Genomic DNA, 22,414 nt, shown 5'->3' with positions numbered 1-22,414 from the left:
CTTTGACGGACTTTTGTGTAATAGAATCTCTCCTTCTTCTTCAGATATACATAGCATTTAAAACTTCGAACTGATGCAGCGTTGAGCATGTGATTAAAACTATTCAAAGAGGAAAGTGAACCAAAAATATAAAAAAAAAACTAACGGCTTACGCTAAAACAAAAACAAGCAAGTGAGTTTTAAAAAATTACTTCAATTGGTGATAGTTACATATGTACGTGATCAAGGTACGGGGGGGTCTCAACATTGGATTTTGGGTACAGTTGTGCAGCTGGGATTTAACCCCCCCCCCCCCCCCATTCATATATTGAATAATTGTGAAATCCCTACCTATACATATATTTATCAGCTCAAATAGTACCTAAATATATCACAATTGGTCAATTACTACCTATTGATATATTTCCTCGGTAAAATTGCACCCCATTGATATATCTGACGTATCTTAAAAGGGACCCATTCCAGCGGCACATATGTATATACCATCATATAGGAAGAGACCCCCCCCCCCCCCCCCCCCCCCCCGGATCAAGGCTATAAGTGATCAAAACTATTATTTATACATTTAGATTGTTAGATAACAGTTTCTGTCAATCGTGTGCGGATGGGGAATATAGAGGGCTTATCGGTCAGTTTTATAACACTTGTTTTCGTATTTATGAGTTTCCGTCGCTTGTTGTTTATTCACCGAAGGCTGTGATTATAAATGGGCATTTTATGTGGTATATTTGACTCTATTGGTGTAAGTCAAATTTGAAGATGTTCCATAGTGCGTCTCCGTCACTTGTGTATTCATAGTGTCAAATGTTGTAATCTCATCTTGAGTAGATTTACCAAATGATTAATGCAATGTTTACAAAACAAAAACACATGATAAAAGTGATAAAAAAATAAACCGCTCAATAAACAGAACGACTTCCAGTAAAGCTAAAAGAATATTTTTCTGGACAAAAACTGTTATCGTGTTATTTCAAATTTGCTTCTGTAAAATGAAAAAACACAGAAGCTATAGTAAAATACCAAATGTAGTCATTCTGTGAGAAGTTTATCAGAACCAATTTACTCTTTGTAAACCTTGAATTTCTGACTGTGACATATGACAACATGTCTTCATTTCTTTGGATTCTCGTAACATAATCGTATAGATAATCTTTAAGATATCTATAAATAAGTAATAATTTAATATGCCAGATATAAATAAATAAGTAATAATATAATAATAATCATATATTCATGTACAAATGTTAAGGGACAAACAAAAATGACTTACACGGCTAACCTGAAGTCATTCATTCGCAACAAAATCACATTCATTTTATGCAAACCTTTATTTTGTTACTTAGTAAATAAATTGAATTATGACATTAATAAGCCAAACATTTTCATGATACAATTGTTGGCTTACAAACTATTTCTTTATTTGAAATAAAGATAAACTCAGTCAATTTCTTTTTAAATGACAATTTCAAAAATACTAATAGGGGTAAACAATGATAGTTATTATCCCTATCAATGGACTTTTTTAAAACCAGAAGTATCTTATTATCTCCCTTATTTCGTAGAAGAAACTACAAACTACATTTTTAGGAGTTTGTGCGATGATAGTCTCTTTTCTGACAGCGGAAGTTTTATTTTTACAAAGTGTACTTTTTTTCTTCCTCGTTGTAATTAAAAAAATATATTTTGTATATATTTTTAAAAAATCATTTAAAGCTTAAAATCTACATGTGTGGTGAAAAGACCTATGATATGATTTTGTAATTTTACATAACATTTGTTCATATTGTTGTACGAAATTGACTATATTTTCCGGAAAATTTTGGTAAATTAGTAAAAAATTGTCCATTTGTTCCCTATATCAAATATTAATTTCGCAATCCATCAAATGTTGAGGATGTATTCTATTATTTCTGTAGCCATTCAGTAGTCACTTACAGTACCATTATTACAGAAATTCAAATAATAATTAATTTTTTTTGATATGAAGTCTTTGGACTTGTATGTATAACATATTCATTTTTTGAAACATAAAGTCTGGCGTGATGTAGGGGTCTGTCAGGTCTTACTACATATACCAAGAGAAACGTGTGGATAACTTTTAAGACAATTAAGTTCATATTGATATACAAGTGGTTTAGGATAACCAGAGACGTATACATGTCTCGGGGATAACAAGGGCTCTTTTAGCAGCTTTGACGGAATATGACACATACTAAAGGATGATCCTTTTACCTAGGTGAGCTTGCAATTATAATTACATTTTAACAGTAAAATAAACTACCGGGTATTACATAAAAAGTGTTTAAAATATAAAATAATAAGTGTTATAAACATTTCATCTGAACAAATAAGAGGAAATTAAATATTCTCTGATCCTCAACTTTAATCTTTCAGAAAATGAATAACAGTATTAACATGTCATTTGTCTGAAGTAACGCCTTTGCTGGCCAATTCATCCTTTACACGCATCAGGTATTCAGGATCAGGATACCCAAACCTACAAAAAAGCAACATAGAATATGAAAATTTAAGTGGTATTTTCAAAGGGATACTGTTTAAATGCGTGAATAAACAGTGCAATTTTTAAAAAAATCTTCTACTAAAAACTAGAGGCTCTAAAGAGCCTATGTCGCTCACTGCATCTTCAACAATGGCAACCTTTTAGTAAAAATCATCATTAAAGCTGAATAACTCTAACAAGATTGACTAACAATTTCAGTCATCTTGGCATATTTGTATATCTTATCCGGCTGATAATTTTTCCTATCTAAAGTTTCTATTTATCTATTATAGTTTTCAAGATAATACGCAAAAATGCAAAAAAATGTTAAAAATTATCTTTAAAGGGCAATAACTCCAATAATGAGTTCTCTGAAGATTTCGGCCATTATGTCTTATTTGTGGATCATATCTTGCTGATCACTTGTGCTATTTAAAGTTTCTATCTATCTATTAGAGTTTTCGAGATAATATGCAATTAAATGCTCCGCTGAGCGTAGCTTGATACGACCGCAGAGGTCGAACCCTGAACAGTTGGGGCAAGTATGGACACAACCTTCAAGTTTGATACAGCTCTGAATTTGGATTGGGATTAAATATTTGACACAGCATAGGTTTCTGACACAGAATGAATGTGGTCTAAGAACTTAATTTTTTTTAATTTACCTACTATGGCCCAATATCCAAAATCTAAACACGTGGTTAGATTCAGCATATCAAAGAATCCAAAGAATTCAATTTTTTATGAAATCAAACAAAAAAAAAAAGTTTAATTTTGGACCCTTTTGACCTCAATGTGGACCAATTTGATAACGGGGCCCAAAAATCAAAATACATGGTTAGATTCAGCATATCAAAGAACCCCATATATTCAATTTTTGTTGAAATCAAACAAAGTTTAATTTTGGACCCCAACTTGGACCAACTTGAAAACTGGGCCCATAATCAAAAATCTAAACACATGTTTAGATTCAGCATATCAAAGAACCCCAAGAATTCAATTTTTGTTAAAATCAAACTATGTTTAATTTTGGACCCTTTGGAGCTTAATGTAGACCAATTTAAAAAACGGGACCCAAAATTAAAAATCTAAATACACAGTTAGATTTGGCATATCAAAGAACCCCAATAATTCAATTTTTGATGAAATAAAACAAAGTTTAATTTTGGACCCTTTTGACCTCCATATGACCCAATTTGATAACGGGGCCCACAAATAAAAAATCTAAATACATGGTTAGATTCAGCATATCAAAGAACCCCCATATATTCAATTTTTGTTGAAATCAAACAAAGTTTAATTTTGGACCCCAATTTGGACCAACTTGAAAAATGGGCCCGAAATCAAAAATCTAAATACATGTTTAGATTCAGCATATCAAAGAACCCCATATATTCAATTTTTGTTAAAATCAAACTAAGTTTAATTTTGGACCCTTTGGACCATAATGTAGACCAATTTGAAAACTGGATCCAAAATTAAAAATCTAAATACACGGTCAGATTTGGCATAACAAATAAATAAATGTGGTCAAAGATTTTACAAATCTAATGCGCCATACTGTGCAATTAAAGATTACTTCTTGAAATTTTTCAATATTTGAAATTTGAAAAAAAAAACATTTAATTTTTCTGAAATCTGAAATGAGAAAACTTTTTAGCCCCCCCGCCCCTTTTTCCTCAAAAAAATTCTTTCCCTCAAGATATGGTCATAATCTCAATTCAAATTTCCAATGGAATTTGCAACCATAATAACCCATTTAAATTTACCATAGTGCTAACTTAATCTATTTTATAATAGAATTTAAAATATGGTGTCAAATCTTTCATATGGATTTTTTTGTAAAAAAAAAAAAAAGATGCAACATTTGCAGATATTTTTACTGGTCTTCCTTTATAAATATGCATTTCTTTAAACATGATTTAAAAGCAGTGTAAGGGAAGTAATCAAAACGTTGTATGTGGATTACCTCCCTTACACTGTTTTAAATTGTCTTAATTGTTCATTAACCATTACTTTATACATAATTTAAAAGCAGTGTAAGGGAGGTAATTCAAATGATGTATTTGATTTATCTCCCTTACACTGCTTTAAATTATGTTTTGTACTAAAGTATTTGTCCATATAAAAATGCTTGTTTTTTGCCCCTTTTTTTGCCCCTAATTCCTAAAATTTTGAGCAATTACCCCCAAAATCAATCCCAGCATTCCCTTTGTGATATGGAACCTTGTGGTACAATGTCAGAGAGATCCATACACTAACACACAAGTTATGTCTGAAAGTTACAAAAATGCTTATTTTTGGCCCCTTTTTGGTCCCTAATTCCTTAACTGTTGGTACCATAACCCCCAAAATCAATCCCAACCTTCCTTTTGTGGTATTGAACCTTATGGTAAAATTTGATAGAGATCCATTCACTTAAACTAAAGTTAGAGTGCAAAAACCAATGTGTCTTCGGACGACGACGACGACGACGACGACGACGCCAACGTCATACCAATATACGATCGCAAATGTTTTTTTGCGGTCGTATAAAAACTGCATTTTACCCCTATGTTCTATTTTTATCCATTGCGGCCATGTTTTTTGACGAAACAGAAAACACAAACTTTATACTAGATACCCTAAGGATCATTCAGATTAAGTTTGGTTGAAATTGGTTCATTAGTTTCAGAGAAGAAGATCTTTGAAATAGTTTACACCGGACGGACAACGGACGACGACGAACGCCAAGTGATGGCAAAAGCTCACATTTCATTTTCTTTTAGGAAAGGTGAGCTAAAAACGAGAAATAGATTTAAGAAACACTTCTAAAATATAAAAAAAAACTTAAGTGATTATAAAATACTAATGGATTTTAAGTTTCTAGGTTTTTTTTTTTATCATAGACAAGATTTTGTAGAGAGCATTTGCCATTGAACCCCTTTAACCCCACCCAAATCCCAAACTAGAGGTTCTTAAGAGCCTGTGTCGCCATATTTTTCAATTCCTTCTGATGAACCTTAAGGGCAATAAATAATATAAAGAATCGACTAACAATTTCAGTTCTGCGGACCTACTTGTAGATATTGTCTTGCTGATCATTTTTGCTTTTTAAAGTTTCTAAAACTACTATAATTTTCGTCAAAATGCAAAAATGATAAACTCATCATTTAAGGAGTCGACTGACAATTTCGGCTATGTTGACAAATTGTAGATCTTGTCAAGCTGATCATTTTTGTTATTTAAAGTTTGTTTCTTTTTATCTATTATGATTTTCAAGATAATAAGCAAAAACACCAACAATTGATTAAATCGTCACCTAAAGGAAATAACTCTTAGAAGTCAAATGACAATTTCAAACATGCGGACAAATTTGAAGATTATTTTTTGCATTTTATTCTAATATTATTGTTTTCAATATAAAAGGCAATTTTTTTAAAATAAAAAAAACAAAATGGTAAAAATCGTCCTTAAAGAGCAATAACTCCTATAAGGAGTCGTCTGACACTTTTTGTGTAAATGGAATCATCCATTGTTTAATTTGTTTTACCATAATGACGATTGTGGCCGCGTTGGTTCCGATTGGCCAAGAGAAGAAGATTTTGTAAGAGTTAACGGACGACGGGCGCCAAGCGATAAGAATAGATCAACTTGGCACTTTGGACCAGGTGAGCTAAACAGGTTAGAGGCGCACTGTTTCACATGGAAAAATAAAATTTCATGATGGACAAGATGAAAAACAGACAGAAACACAGGGCAGACATGCATTTGTTTACGTTAGGCTGACGTAAAAAGACAGCAAAAATCTGAAAAGGACTGTCCCTCATTATTTTTATATTGTAATCAAAATTTTTAATGTTTCATAGAAGTCTATGGAAATTTAAAGGATACCCTTTACTACCTTTGTAAATGATTTAAATTAAACAAAAATGTGTTCCTATATAATTAAATGGTCTTTTGAAAAATCTGTTTGCAAATTTATTTGCTGCAACTCATATAAAGCCTTCTGTAATGAAAAAGATAAATATACTAGATAAACTTACTGGAAGTGTGACGAAATCATTAAAGCTGTAAATTTTCTCCTTGACATCATCTATGTATGTTTCGGCAATACAATTTTTTCGACAGATAGTAGGTATTCCTATAGGCACCAATTGCGCCCCTTTAATAGCAGACTTGTTCCTGTATTGCTATGAATCCCAGTTTATGCCCAAACTCAGTAAAGATTCTAAATTACATTTGATTGATAAATTAAACAACACTTACCGCTATCTTGATGATATTTGTTTTGTTGAATAATCAAGAACTTGCTTTAAATAAATCTAATACAAACAACAATAACTGTCTTTTACTAGATTTAGATATTTCAGTTTCAGACGGTAAAATCTAGTCAAAAATTTTACGACAAAAGGGACAAATTTGCGTCCTCTATTGTTACTTTCCTTTTAAGACGGTGATGTTTCTTTTGTCCCATCTTACGGTGTTTATATATCCCCAAACTCGCTTGTTATGCCCGTTTCTGTAGTGACGATTTAGATTTTTAGAACGTAATTTATGTATCACTGGTAAATTATTAAGTCAGGGATTTCCGTTACCACAAATTACTTAAAACGTTTTCTTAATTCTTCCATACAAAGATATGGTTTGGAAGTTTAGTTGTACCTGTAGAAAACTTGTTACAAACGGGATATCACATCCTAAATTTTTAGGTGATGTTATTTATAGAGCCCGTAAACTTAGATACAATCCGTGTAACCTTATCAATCCTTTAAATTTACTAACTCTAAAAGGCCATCTATTTTAAAACTGTTTAAATATCTTTGAATATTGTTTTTCGGTACAAACATTGATTTTGTTATCAGTAAATTAAAACAGAACTGAATAATAGTATTGCTATTTCGCCATGAACATTTACTGTCCTACATTCTGTCGATACCTATATTTTGGCATTGCGCAAGATCATGTTTTTATTATCTGTTTGCTAATGACGTCTTAACACTAAACCCATTGAATATGCACTGATTGATATTTTAGTCTTAGAAACGTGACTTTTTTATTATCGTTAAAGGCTTTGAACTAGCTTTCAGTACCTGCGAATACTCTCAGATCTGTGTCCTAAGTCCTTTTGTTGGTTGGTTTCTGTTTGCTTTGTGTCGATCTGATGAGTTAAGCATTATCAATTGATTTTATTAGTTTGTTCTTATGCTGTGCTGTTACATCACTATTATAGGTCTGGGGTGGGGTGGGTAACCTGCAAACATTTTCAACACCACCACATTCTGTATGTGCCTGTCCCAAGTCAGCAGCCTGTAATTCAGTGGTTGTCATTTCTTGCTGTATATCATGTTTGTTATTCGTTTTGTTTTATAAATCAGGCCGTTAGTTTGATTGTTTAAAAAGCTTTACAACAGCCATTTCCGAACATTTTATATGGGATTTGCTCATTGTTGAAGGTCGTATGATGACCTATAGTTGCTTACTTCTACGTCATTTAGTCTCTGGTTGAAAGTGGTCGCCTTGGCAAACATACCACATCTTTAAAATATTATATGCACATGTAAATAAATAGCAGGTTTTTTATTATCATAGAATGCTACTTTGCAGTCCTGCCAATGATAAAGTAATCTTGATTTCATAGTTCAGTTTGCATGTCTGACAATATAAAGCCCTTTTCACTCTAACGTTCGCTTATCTATTAGCTGTAAATTTGGTTAACATTGATTATTAGACCCCATAGTGTCCAAAAAATAACCAGTCGTGAATAAAAAAAGTATATAACATGTTGATAAAATTATCATGCTATAGATGCTATAGGGTGCACTGAAACTGAAAACTGAAAACATATTATTTGAGAGACTATCATGTTAAACGTTGCAATATTTGATATTCCCCATTTATATCCAATAAATCATATTCTATATTCTCATTCTCTAATTATCCAATGATATTGTATATTTTTTCCCATATGCATTCTATAAAAGTCTTTTATATTGTATATTGTTCTACTGTATTTGAATACTTTATACTTTATTTCGATAATTCAAAGAGTAATAACGTTAGAATGGTGACTTCAACATATGCGCAACTCAAGCATGATCTGCATTTGATGGTGTGTAATAATGTTTCAAATTTATATGGTTCTAGTCAAAAGGAAACATAATTTATATCCTGGAAAGAGTTTTTGTCTATTTTAGATAACTGAAGTGGTATCACTCAGAAATAGGCATTGCGACAAGCAAGGACTGCTTTTTATAATAAGTAAAATAGTTGCATAAATTAAATTTCTAATCCGAAGCAAACTTATAGTCCATAAATCATTTTATTATTTTCATGATTCAACGGGAATAATTCTGAAACAGTAATTGCAGCAACGGTTTGACTTTACCAACATTTCACTGTACATTGTACTGTACAAAGGGACATTCAAAGCCATAAATCAAAAACAAACAGACAATTCCATGACAGTGAAAGAACAACGACGAAAAGACAAACAAAAGTATACAAAACACAACATGGAAAAATAAAGACTGAGCAACACGAACCCCACCAACAACCGGGGGTGATCTTAGGTGCTCCAGACGGGTGAGCAGATCCTGTTCCACATGTGTCATCCGTCATGTTGCTCATGCAAGTACAAACCCGGTGATAAGTCTAATTCGGTAGGTCACATTCGAGAAAAAGAGGACGGAATTGTGGCTACAAGAATTGGCACATATCCGTCGTCATCTGTTAAACAGATATTCCATAACTGTTAACAAACTCGTCATGGCGAAGAGATGAATTCAACTTCACCACTTGGAACTCTTGGTTCAATAGCTTCCTTGTAAGCAGCAACCCTCATTGTCAAATTCTAGATGTAAGTTAAGATGTGAGGCAGACTTAACTGTATCTATTGTATCATTTATTTCAAGTTCGATGGGATAGATGCTTTTAACATAGTCACCAAACTTTGATTTATTTATTGAGATGACACCATCTATATATGTAGTTAGAAAAAAAAAATTGAAATAAAGACAATAAAGATTCTAAGTATAAATAAAATAAGATGAATCGTTTTACAAATATTTTAAGCCATATAGTTAATCCTTTTAGAATATGGTGGAATTCTACACCTGGAGAACCATCTACAAATATGAGTAATCGTATTAGAAGATGTTGGAATCCTTTACCTATTGTGAACAATGAAGAACCACATATCGTGAACACACCTTTCATTGACGATGGTGAAATAGCAGGTCCTTCACACTAAAGTGAACGACCTATAAATATTACTGATAGAAGAGAAGCACTCAATGGTATATTTGGTACAGTAACCGTTGAACCTTTACAACAATTTGATGTAGATACGTTTTTTGAAGTGAGTCAAAGTACTCTTATTCATAACATTTCAGAGGCACTTATTAAAAAGAAGGCGTTGAAGGTGCAACTAGTACTTCGAGTGGAGTTGGTAAGAACGAACCCTGCAACGGGTGATAGTACTTACGTTATTCCTTATTTTACATCAACCGTAGTGACCATTACCGAAGCAACCAACCTTGATTTGGAATTAACACGGATGATTGAAAATGTGAAGGAAAACATGGCAAAATACATACGTAAAGGTAGTGGTTGGACTTTTGCTCACATTTAGAAATTAGAAATTCATATAAATAAATTTATACCACTTAAGGGGAATTCATACATACCTATTCCAGCTAAACTAGCTAAAAAGAAGGCCATTATTAACATACGAAATGAAGACAACAAGTGTTTTCAATGGGCAGTATTATCAGCGTTACATTATGAAGAAGTAGATCAAAAACAAACTAATCGAGTAAGTCAATACATCAAATGGGAAAACGACCTTAACTTTGACAGCATTGATTTCCCAGTATCATTAAAATCCATTAACAAATTTGAAAGACGAAATATAGACCTCAACATTAATGTGTTTGGTTATGATGGTGTAGAACTAGATGAGAATGATGAAGAAAAATTACAAGTGTACCCTTTAAGAATTTCAAAGAATACTGGCACAACACATGTAGATCTTTTATTTTTAAGGAATGCAACTAAAGAATATTACTGTTGTATTAAAAATATGTCACGTCTTTTGAGTGCTCAGGTAACAAAAAATTCGTAAGGGTTCCGCGGAACCCAGTGTCTCGCCTCCTTTTACTGCTAGTCACAGGCTCAACAAAAATGGGGAAAAATAAATGTTTTAAAAACTTTAACTACAGACTGTATGTAATGTAACTGGAAGAAAAACTAAGTCCATTTATAAGTAATATACGGAAAAACAGGAAATATATTTTTACAAAATTTCCTTCTAGATACTAGCTTTTGATCATAAACAAGCTTCTGTCCAAGTTTGGTAGAAATCCAGGATAGTTTAAGAAAGTTATTAAAATTTTAGAAACTTAAACCACAGAGTGAATGTAATGTTAACTGGCAGAAAAATTAAGTCCATTTATAAGTTAAATACGGAAAAACAGGATTTTATTTTTACAAAATTTACTCCTGGATACTATCTTATGATTATAAACAAGCTTCTGTCCATGTTTGGTAGAAATCCAGGATAGTTTAAGAAAGTTATTAAAATTTCAAAAACTTTAACCACAGAGTGAATATTTGTGGACGCCGACGCCGACGACGACGACGGAATGTAGGATCGCTATGTCTCGCTTTTGCGACAAAAGTCGCAGGCTCGACAAAAATGGTCATGAACAGATTTTTTGTCGAAGATGTTTAAACCACTTTTCAAGACAAGACATTTTAGATAAACACATGGAGTATTATAATAAAAAGGATCCAGTAACAACTGAGATGATGCCAGATGAAGGTCATTGTATTTTTTTTTTAAAACTAAAAACGTAAAATGCGTGTTCCTGATGTTATTTATGCTGATTTCGAGTGTTATTTAAACAACATAGATACTTGTCAACCTAACGCACCAAAACCTTACACCAACGCTTATAAACGACATACACCTTCAGGTTTACATTACCGAGTTGTTTATACATATAAGGAAACTAAAGAAGGACAACTGTACTATGGGGAAGAGGTGGCTAAAAAGTTTGTAGAATGTATGGAAGAAGAAGTGAAAGACATTGCAGACATGTACCAAGATGAAAAAGATATGGTGATGACAAAAAAGATGATGCATGTTTTAAAGCGAGTACACGTTGTCACATTTGTGATGATGAATTGGGGACAAAGTGCGTGACCACGATCACTTAACAGGTAAGTATCGTGGTGCAGCACACAAGAAGTGTAATTTAGACTTTCAACTTCCCACCTTTGTTCCTATTGTGTTGCACAATTTAACAGGGTATGACGCCCATATGTTTGTAAAGGAATTGGGGTTTACCGAGGGTAAGATTGACTGCATTCCTAATACAGATGAGAAGTATATTAGTTTTTCAAAGATTCATTGATTCGTGTAGGTTTATGTCGGACTCATTAGACACCTTAGCAAATAATTTAACCAAAGACAAATTTAAAGCAGTAAAGGAGTGTTTTGGTGATCACTATGAACTGATGATAAGAAAAGGGGTGTATCCTTATGATTACATGGATGGTCCTACAAAAATGGAAGAAACAGAATTACCACCCTCTCAAGCGTTTCACAACAGACTGGACGGCGAAGACATTAGTGATGATGACTATGCACATGCACAACATGTATTTAACACGTTTAACTGTAAAACTATGCAAGACTATCACAATTTATATTTGCAAGGGGATGTAACACAATTACAAGACATTTTTGAAGATGTTAGAGACGATTGTTTACAACATCATGGACTTGACCCTTTACATTTTTACACATCACCAGGATTAGCCTATGATGCAGCTTTAAAAATTAGTAAAGTAAAGCTAGAATTATTACACGATGTAGATATGTTATACATGTTTGAAAAAGCCGTTCGAGGAGGTGTGTCTCAAATAAGTCATCGACATGGTAAGGCAAACCATAAATACATGAGTCACCACGACACTACACAACCTACAAAATACTTAACGTATTTAGATGCCAATAATTTATATGGGTGGGCTATGTCAGAACCCTTACCTACAGGTGACTTTAAATGAGGAGATCCAAAAGAAGTGGAAGACATTTTACATTGGGAAGATGATAGTGAGGTGGGGTGTATGATTGAATGTGATTTAGAGTATCCATCAGAGCTTCATGATAGTCATAACGATAACCCCTTTCTACCTGAAAGTATAAACATGAATGGAGTTCCTAAACTAATTCCCAATTTAAATCCCCGTCAGAAATATGTACTTCATTATAGAAATTTGAAACAGTGTCTTCAGAATGGCATCCTATTAACCAAAGTAAATCGTGTCATTACATTTAAACAATCACGTTGGCTTAAGTCTTACATTGACACAAATACAAAACTTAGAGCGGCATCCAAAACAGAGTCTGAAAAGATTTTTTTTAAATTGATGTACAATTCCGTGTTTGGAAAAATGATGGAAAACATTCGTTAAAGTGTAGATGTAAAATTAGTAACGACAGAGAAACAAGCATTAAAACTAGTAGCCAAACGCAACTTTGACCGTCGATTCGTATTTACTGAAAACATGGCAGCTGTGCATATGAAAAAACCAAACTCAAATTTCACAAGCCTGTTTACTTAGGGAGTTGCATTTTAGACATTTCTAAAATTTTAATGTATGACTTTCATTATGAGTTTATACGAAACATGTATGGGGATAAGGCATGACTTTTGTTTAACGATACCGATAGTTTAACCTATGAAATTCAAACCGAAGATTTTTACAAAGACATGGTACCCCACATACAAGACAAGTTTGACACATCCGAGTACGAGGCTAATAATCCTTTTGTAATTCCAACAAAATTAAAGAGGTCCAACTCATAAAGTAAAAGACATGAGTTTTATAGTATCCATTGATGAACCCATTGGAATTGGTAAAAGTACATTGTTAGATTCGTTAGCAAAAGAAACAAAACACATGTGTTTACAAGAACCTGTTGAACAGTACAAGCATTTAGAAGAACTTTACACTGAAATCGCTCATAAGAAAACAGGTGTTTTAGAGTATGCATTTGCATTACATAATCAAATTTTACTCGCGCAAAAAGAATTAATTCGACCCATCTGGAATACAACACATCCAATGATCATAGAAAAACGTGGGTTATGGTGTGGTCGACAGATTTTCGTAGAACAATTAAAAGAAAGAATGGTAGATGGATCGTTTAACCTGTTAGATCATTACTATAATTTGTGGACGCTAAAACTTGATATGCTTATTCTTTTAACAGCTCCACAAGACGTTATTTTTAATCTTATCATGAATCGTGGAAGAAGAGCAGAGAAAAACGTTTCGAAAGAGTATTTGCAGACACTCATGACAGCGTATGACCATTTAGTAACACTTCATCCTCGTTTCATACAAGTGGACACAAATTGTAGTGTTGAAGATGTCTTGGTAAAAGTAATAAACAGCTGCACCATGAGCGCATGATACGCCCGTCGTCTTGTGTGTGAATTTTTATGCAATAAGCATAAATAGTTTCTGACATACGGTGTGACATGCGAAAACACCCTTTTTTTTCACAAAAAACTCAATATCTCTAAAATAAAATTTTGAATCATCACCAAAAAGTATACAGATCTTAAGGTTAAAATAACTAAGAACTGTGTAAAGTTTCAAGCAATAATCATAAACTGTTTTTGAGATACGGCGCGACATGTGAAAAACCCCTCCCCCTTTTTTAACAAAATACTCAATATCTCTAAAGTAAAATCTTGAATCATCACCAAAAAGTAAACAGATCTTAAGATTAATATAAGTAAGAAGTGTGTAAAGTTTTAAGCAATAATCATAAATTGTTTTTGAGATCCGGCGCGACATGTGAAAAAAACACACACCTGTTTTAGTTACTAAGTCCCGTAACTCAAAAAGTTTTAATCTTATTTTCACCAAAACGTATACAGATCGTTTGACCATCATAAGAAACAACTATGTTAAGTTTCATGAAATTTGGATAAGTCATTCTCAAGTTACGGTGCGACATGTTTACGCCGGACAAACAGACGGACAGAAAGACAGACGGACAGACAGACGGACGGACAGACGGACGGACGCCGGACATTTGTATACCATAATACGTCCCGTCAAAAATTTGACGGGCGTATAAAAACGATCATTGAGGGTTTTTGCTTAGAACAACAACAATTACGAAATTGAAAAAATACCTTAAAGACGTGTGTTGGTAAAGGTAAAAATGCCTTCAGTATCTAAACCCATTGTATGTCAAAACAAAAAAAATAAGAAAAAAGAAGCATGTAGTTATTACTACTATAATGAGTATAAGTATAAATTGGATGTTATTTTAAAAAAAAAACAGCTGCGCCATGAGCGCATGATACGCCCGTCGTGTTTTCAAAGAATAAAGTTCAATAACTTCTCAATGTTATATCAGAAATTAATAAAATAAACTGTTAACACAGATATATATCTCGCCTATTTGTTATTTTGATAATGCAAATGTTGAAATTAAAATAGCAATACTTAACATGTAAGTTATGCAAATATTCAAAGTCAATGACTGAAGGTACAGGGCTAAACAATCTCCATGGAAATGAGATGTGCCAATGCTAATACAAAATACCATTGACTTTTCATAAGTCGTTCCCTTTTAACAAACCTAAACACAAACATTAACTTGTAAACTATGTAAAAGTTTCTAAGTCAATGAACCATAATTAGGGGGTGGGGTTATTTAATCTCCATGGAAATGAAACTTGCAAATGCCAATACATTTGCATACCGAATATCATTGACTTAACATTAGTGGTTCATCTTAAACTGACCTAATCACAAACTAATACATGTAAACTAAGCAAAAGCTTCAAAGTCAATAGACCATGACTGAGGGGTAAGGACCAAATATTCTCCATGGAAATGAGATATGCTAATGCTTATACAACTGCATACCAATTATCATTGACCTACCACTAACAGTTCCCCTCAAACTGACCTAATCACAAACTAATACATGAATACTAAGCAAAAGTTTCAAAGTCAATAGACCATGAATGAGGGGGCGGGGCCAAATAACCTGCATGGAAATGAGTTATGCCAATGCTTATAAAACTGCATACCAGATATCATTGACCTACCACTAGTGGTTCCCCATAAACTGACCTAATCACAAACTAATAGGTCCGAGTACACAGTTATTTCGTAGTGCATTTCTTTTAGACAATAAATGAAAATAAAAAAAATCCCACCTGCGCTTTCTCAATAATATTTTTACAGTGTGTTGTTCTACTTTTGGGACAAATTATATCAAAATTATAGAAAACTTCATCGGCTCTAACTCAAAATATGGACAATTTCATGCTAAGGGGGTCTTCAAATCTTTTGACAGCTTCCGAAGTGCTAATTTTTAACATTTTTCAGCTGGACCAAATCACTACTTTACTTTAAAATTCATGACCCAAATTTTTTTACAGTGTCATTTCACCCCACTACTTACTATTTGAGTCATAAAACATGGAGAAATAAATTCGGAAGGGGTATAAAAAAAATCGACAAGTAACACACTGTCCACACTAGGGACTATATTCGTGGACAACGAAAATCAAAGGACGATAACTGTGTACCCGGACCTAATAGGGTAGAAAAAGTTGACCAATCTTAATGAAACTTGGTATGACCAAAGCTTTATAAATTATAAGACTGCCTACAAAGTTTCATGGCAATAGGATATATATTATAGACAATATGACTAATTCTATATTCAACTTTGAGTGTTAAATTAAGACCTTAAAATTGAAAATTTTCAACTATCAACATTTGGGGCTTAAAAAATTAAAATATTGCAAAAAAATACTTTTGAAATGCCTTAATACATAATATATTATGTATTAAAAGCAATAGAGTACTCATTTGATTTATCAGACTGATCATAATTATTAAAAAGTCAAATTTATATGAGCCTGTGGCTAAAAATGGAGGTTTTCCAATGAAGGGGGGCCTTACATGAAGATGTAATATTTTCCAGCAATTTTAAATTTGTAAAGCTTTTTGGTTATAAATAATCCTTACATATGTATTTAATGTACTTTAAATGGAAAGAAAACTTACAAATAACATATCACATTAGTTTAAAAGGGTCTTAGGCCAAGTAAGACTGAAAATAATGTAGGGTGAATTTAGGCCGTATCACATATTTACATTTAAAAATGCATATTGAAGCTATATGAAATAAAATTTTGTGTCTTTTCTATCATTTCTATACTCAGGTGACATGATACAATAAATCTTAGCACAAAAAGACTCTTGCATTCAACTTTTTTTGCAGACAGTATGGTCTGATACAAAGATTTTTCACTTTTTAGTGAAAAACATGCATGCAATTTTAGTCTCAACAGGCTTATATTTGAACCACTTGCTATCCTACAGAAGAAAAGAAAGATATTATGTGACATAAAACAGGTACAAAAGACATTGTTAAGTACTTTTTATACAAATTTAGTGAGGTCTTTATAATGGACTTCAACTTTTATGTTCCAAGCTCCTCACATTTAACTTGATCCAAACAGGGCGTTAGACGAGGATCATATATACAACACATTTTGCACATATTGTCTAAGATAATCTTATTTTCTGTAGATTCAGAGTTCTCAAATGAGTAATACAACTGGATTGAAGCATAGAAACACAAATATTGACACATAAAAACCTGTCAGATAGAAAGTCAGAATGCCACTTATGCATCAAAATTGAAAAAGCTATGAAATGCTTATTTTGACCATAAAATGCCAAAATTGGTCATTTTTGCAGAAATTCTATCAAATAAAAGTTTAAATCCTTTAGTTTTATGCTATTTGATAAATTGACACCATCAAATCATTCAGGGAAGTTGCCAAAGTACAGATTCTATATTTCCTGATTTCACCTCTTGGGTCCGAGTACACAGTTATTTCGTAGTGCATTTCTTTTAGACAATAAATGAAAATAAAAAAAATCCCACCTGCGCTTTCTCAATAATATTTTTACAGTGTGTTGTTCTACTTTTGGGACAAATTATATCAAAATTATAGAAAACTTCATCGGCTCTTACTCAAAATATGGACAATTTCATGCTAAGGGGGTCTTCAAATCTTTTGACAGCTTCCGAAGTGCTAATTTTTAACATTTTTCAGCTGGACCAAATCACTACTTTACTTTAAAATTCATGACCCAACTTTTTTTACAGTGTCATTTCACCCCACTACTTACTATTTGAGTCATAAAACATGGAGAAATAAATTCGGAAGGGGTATAAAAAAAATCGACAAGTAACACACTGTCCACACTAGGGACTATATTCGTGGACAACGAAAATCAAAGGACGATAACTGTTGACCCGGACCAATACATGTAAACTAAGTAAAGTTTCAAAGTCAATAGACCTTGACTGAGGGGGCGGGGCCAAATAATCTCCATGGTAATGAGATGTGCCAATGCTAATACAACTGCATACCAAATATCATTGACCTACCAATAGTGGTTCACCACGAACTAGACCTAATCACAAACTATAACATTGTTTACGCCGTCGCCGCCGACACCGGAAACAGCATACCTATGTCTCGCTTTTTGACTCCGTTAAGGCGAGACAAAAACTAATGGGAGGTTATCTTTATAGATTCAAATGGGAGCTTACAACAATAGATATAAACAATTTACCAAATTTTCATGAAAACTGCTGAAAGCATTTTTGAGTTATTGTCCGAAAACTGGAAAAATCCCCCCTTCTTTAATTAATTAAACCCCATAACTAGTAAACTTAAAATCTGAAATTTATAAAAATTAAAAGGGAGCTTACGTCAATAGATATAAAAAATTCATCAAAATTTCAGGAAAACTGCTCAAAGCATTTTTGAGTTATTGTCCGAAAACTGGAAAATCCCCCTTTTTTGTAATGAATAAAACCCCAAAACTCGGAAACGTAAAATCTAAAATTTATAAAAAACGAAAGGGAGCTCACGTCAATAGATATAAACAATTCACCAAAGTTGCATTCAAATTGGTTAAAGTGTTTTTGAGTTAATGTCCGACATGTTGACGACGGACGGACGGACAGACGGACAACGGTATACCATAATACGTCCCGAAAACGGGCGTATAAAAAAGACTTCAAGCGCGTTTAGAAGCTAGACAAATAAATGATACGCCTTCACAACATTCTACTTCCCAACACACCTCTGTCCATCAGTGAGTTGGAAAAAGCAGTTTAAGTCTCTTAAGATTTCACATTTAAGAGGTGTGTTTATGCGAGATACGTTACCCAGTCACCCTCAACATAACGAGTGTGGTATTTTAAATCACGGTACCTTAAGGGGTCCTGGAACCCATTGGACGTGTTAGTCTAAGACGACAACTAGCAAAGTGTATTTCGACTCTTACGGACTTCCTGCTGGGAAAACTGTGAGTGGTTCGGTATCTGGTAAAGACATAGCTCAGTTGTTTAAACCTTCACCACCATGATATAAATAAAATGACAGACAAATTTAGAATGTATGGACATGAATACATCAATAGGAATAGTTTGCTCGAAGATCTGAACATGAACGACAATCGTATCACTAACTTAAAATCTCCCAGTCACGGTATGGATGCTGCAACGAAACAATGGGTCATGCAGCAAGTGAAATATAATACGAGACAATTACAATCCCAGTGTGAGCAAATAAAAACAGATATCAAACAAATGGAAAAAGAATATGATGCAACCATCAAGAAGAAAGTGGATACGTTTGGAACCAGACTGCAACAAGAGTTCGATGGAAAAGTAAATGAGTTTAAAACTATCCTACAACAAAAAATCGATGCATTGGAAAAACGTTTGTTACTCATGCAAAGTATTACCTTATCAAGAATCGATACATTGGTGGAACGTTTGTTGCCGATGGGAGAGAAAAACAAGAAAGATATAAACGATTTAAGGATATATCTTCGATTGGTGAAACGTTCTTAAAAGGGAAAGAGTTAACCTTTTTGTTCTTGAGTCCCATGAACAAAAAGCTTACACATTCTTATTGCATGTCTGATTGTTTGATCCAAGAATTGAAGGACTTAGGGTACCCTTTCCATTGAACAAAGACTTCTCTCACACCACCATTGGTTCGTTTTCGCAAGACCTTTTCGATGCGGTACATGTCTTGATCCGTTTTTTGAAGTTCGGGTTCGTAGAAGGAACCTTTTACTTCCTCATCATTTAAATCCTTGATACGATACGTTTGAGGTTGGGTGATTAACACGTGGGACACGGTAAAGACTTCTTCGGTCCACCTAGGGGCGTATCCCTTTTCAAACACACCTTTCTTTTTAGTGATTCGAACTGTATCTCCTACTTTAAATTTACCCTGTTTCAATGGAAGAAGGTTACCATACAAGCTCCAGTACACCTTGTTTTCGTGTTCTTTTTGACTTGCAGCGATAGGAGTCATTTTAATAGATCTATGTTTAGACGTATTGTACTGATGCATGAGATCGTCCAACACATCGATGTAGGTGCGCGTAGAATTAGCCGAAAAGCATTTAAACATGTTTTTCTTTCATGGTACGGTTCTAACGTTCAACGACACTCGACTTTTTTCATTCTCGGTAGAGTACAGTTCAATGTCGTGCTTTCGAAGTAACTCCTTCACCTCTTTGTTGTTAAATTCGGTACCTTTATCTGTCCATAACTTTTGAGGAAGTCGTGATGATGATGTGAAGACCGCTTGGAAGGCATCTTTGACGGTCAACCCTTTCTTGTTTTTTGAGAGGTATGAGCCAACCGTATTTAGAAAACACATCGATGATACTTAAAATTAATTTAAATCCTTTGTTATCGCGAGAAAATGAACTCATATCGACGAGATCGGCAGTCCAAATCTCATCCACACCTCCAGCGATCACACGTCTTTTCTTGAATTGACGTCGAACGGGTTTATGTAATTCTTCTGCTAATTGATCTGTCCAAAGAACTTTTTTTTTATGTCCCAAACCAAATCGTCTTTTAGTACCGATGAGAGGTTTAACGATACCACGATCCATTTTCTCTCTCATGGTTGGATGGTGGATGGAATCTAATTGCAAGAGCATATTTTTATCACACACGGAATAACGTGTCGGTGTATCTTTATGTCGAGCATAACAGAGGACATGACGATAGGCAGCTTCATCGACTCGATTGATAGGTTTCGATCAAGATTTAGGTGTTTTATCTGCATTGAGTCGTTGATGTAACTTTGTTCCAGGTCCCGTAAACTGATGTCCCGGAAGATGCATTTCTACGGGTAGATGGTTAATGAGTTTGTTCATAAAAACCTTACCGGTAGACCTTACAAACTGGGATTTCTTTGATCCACAAACGGCGCAGATTCCACCTTTTCGTCGTCGTTCGTTGCTAGTCGTTGCTACTTTTCGTTTCTGTAGTCCTTTTACATTTCAAACAATAGAGTGTCATTTATTTAAATAAATGGACGTTGAAGACATCTCATACGATGAAACGATTGTGAACAGAAAGAATCACTTCCTTCTTCCACAGCGTTCGATTCGAGGACTGATTATTGGCAAGTCAGACTGTGGTAAGACTACATTACTCAACAATTTTCTCCTTAAAGAGGACTGGTTAGATTACGATTGCTTGCACGTGTTTTGAAAATCACTTCATCAAACCATCTATCAACTGTTGCAACACGCATGGGAAAAGGGATACACCAAAAAAAGACATACGATCTTTGTTATCCGTGAAAGGAAAATGCCCTCACTCTTTAATCGATGTTGTAAAAGACTTGCCCCCACCTCAACATCCTAGTGGTATCGAGGCCTTCTTTTACGAACAAGGGGATGATGTACCAGACCCTCGACAACTGGATTCCCATCGTAAAAACTTAATGGTGTTTGATTATTTGATGTTAAGTAAACAAAACAAGTGTGAAGTTTACTACGTTCGGGGTCGACATAACAACGTGCTATGTCAAAATTACTTTAAACTTCCACGTCAAACGATTCGTGAAAATAGTAACTTCATCTGCTTATTTTCACAAGACGCTAAAAAACTTCAACACATTCATCGTGATCATTGCTTAGACCTCACTTTTCAAGAATTTAAAACATTCTGAAATTAGTGTTGGAAAGAGCCTTACGGATTTGTGACCATCGACCTAACTAGCCCTAAGGAAAATGGTAAATACAGATCCAAATTTAAAGACTTGTATGTCGTTAAATAAAATGGACTCTATTAAGGATTTTGAACCTTACTTTGAACTGTCTAGTCATAGTAGTAGTAGTAGTAACAATGATGATGTGTGTAACCATAAATTTGTACCATTTGACGACAGGGTGAAACAATGTTTAACATGTGTTGTTGAACACATCTACAATCGATTTAGTAATGGTATTGACTTTGAGTGTTGGAATTTAAGTAAAACCTTCCACAAGTCAAAACACCCACCTCAACAACCACAATGCACTTCAACGACGATCAGTAGCCTTTTCATCTAAATTTGGATTTTTAATGTAAAATTAGAATAAGAGGTAAAAAAGCTTTTGTGAGACCTCGAAATTGAAAGTATTATCCTTTTTCTTTTATTTAACTATTGTTAATCAATAAAAAATCACAAAAAAAATAATTGTGCTTTGGTACTGGCTGTTATCAAAGGGAGACAATTCAATCTCAATCTCAATGTGTTTTAATCACAGGAGAGATAAATCTTGTTACATGAGGAGTTATCTCATCAACTATAGTCTATTTTTTTAAACATCTTCTAGGTATTTAGTTTGCTTACCCATATTTTATAATTAGTTCCTCACTTTGGAACCTCAAAGTAAACTTTAATAAAAACCCTTAATATTTATTTGCTATGTAATCTTTGTGGATTTAAAAAAAAAATTCATTATAGGGTAATAAGGGCGCCATCAAAT

The 22,414-nt window shown here is 33.6% G+C and overlaps 1 protein-coding gene across 1 annotated transcript in view; it reads right to left on the bottom strand.

Annotated features, from left to right (window-relative positions):
• Positions 1-528: 528 nt before the first annotated feature.
• Positions 529-22,414, bottom strand: part of LOC127734203 (uncharacterized) — a 55,781-nt gene continuing 33,895 nt past the window's right edge. Inside the window, exon 5 of the mRNA XM_052243962.1 lies at positions 529-2,497. Coding sequence (XP_052099922.1) covers positions 2,419-2,497 — 79 coding nt within the window. The 3' untranslated portion in view covers positions 529-2,418. The remainder of the gene's footprint in view (positions 2,498-22,414) is intronic.

Source organism: Mytilus californianus, unplaced genomic scaffold (assembly GCF_021869535.1).
Source record: "Mytilus californianus isolate M0D057914Y unplaced genomic scaffold, xbMytCali1.0.p SCAF_3, whole genome shotgun sequence".
Lineage (NCBI taxonomy): Eukaryota > Metazoa > Mollusca > Bivalvia > Mytilida > Mytilidae > Mytilus > Mytilus californianus.
The sequence above is the reverse complement of the archived record's forward strand: the minus strand, read 5'-3'. Positions and strand labels throughout refer to the sequence as shown.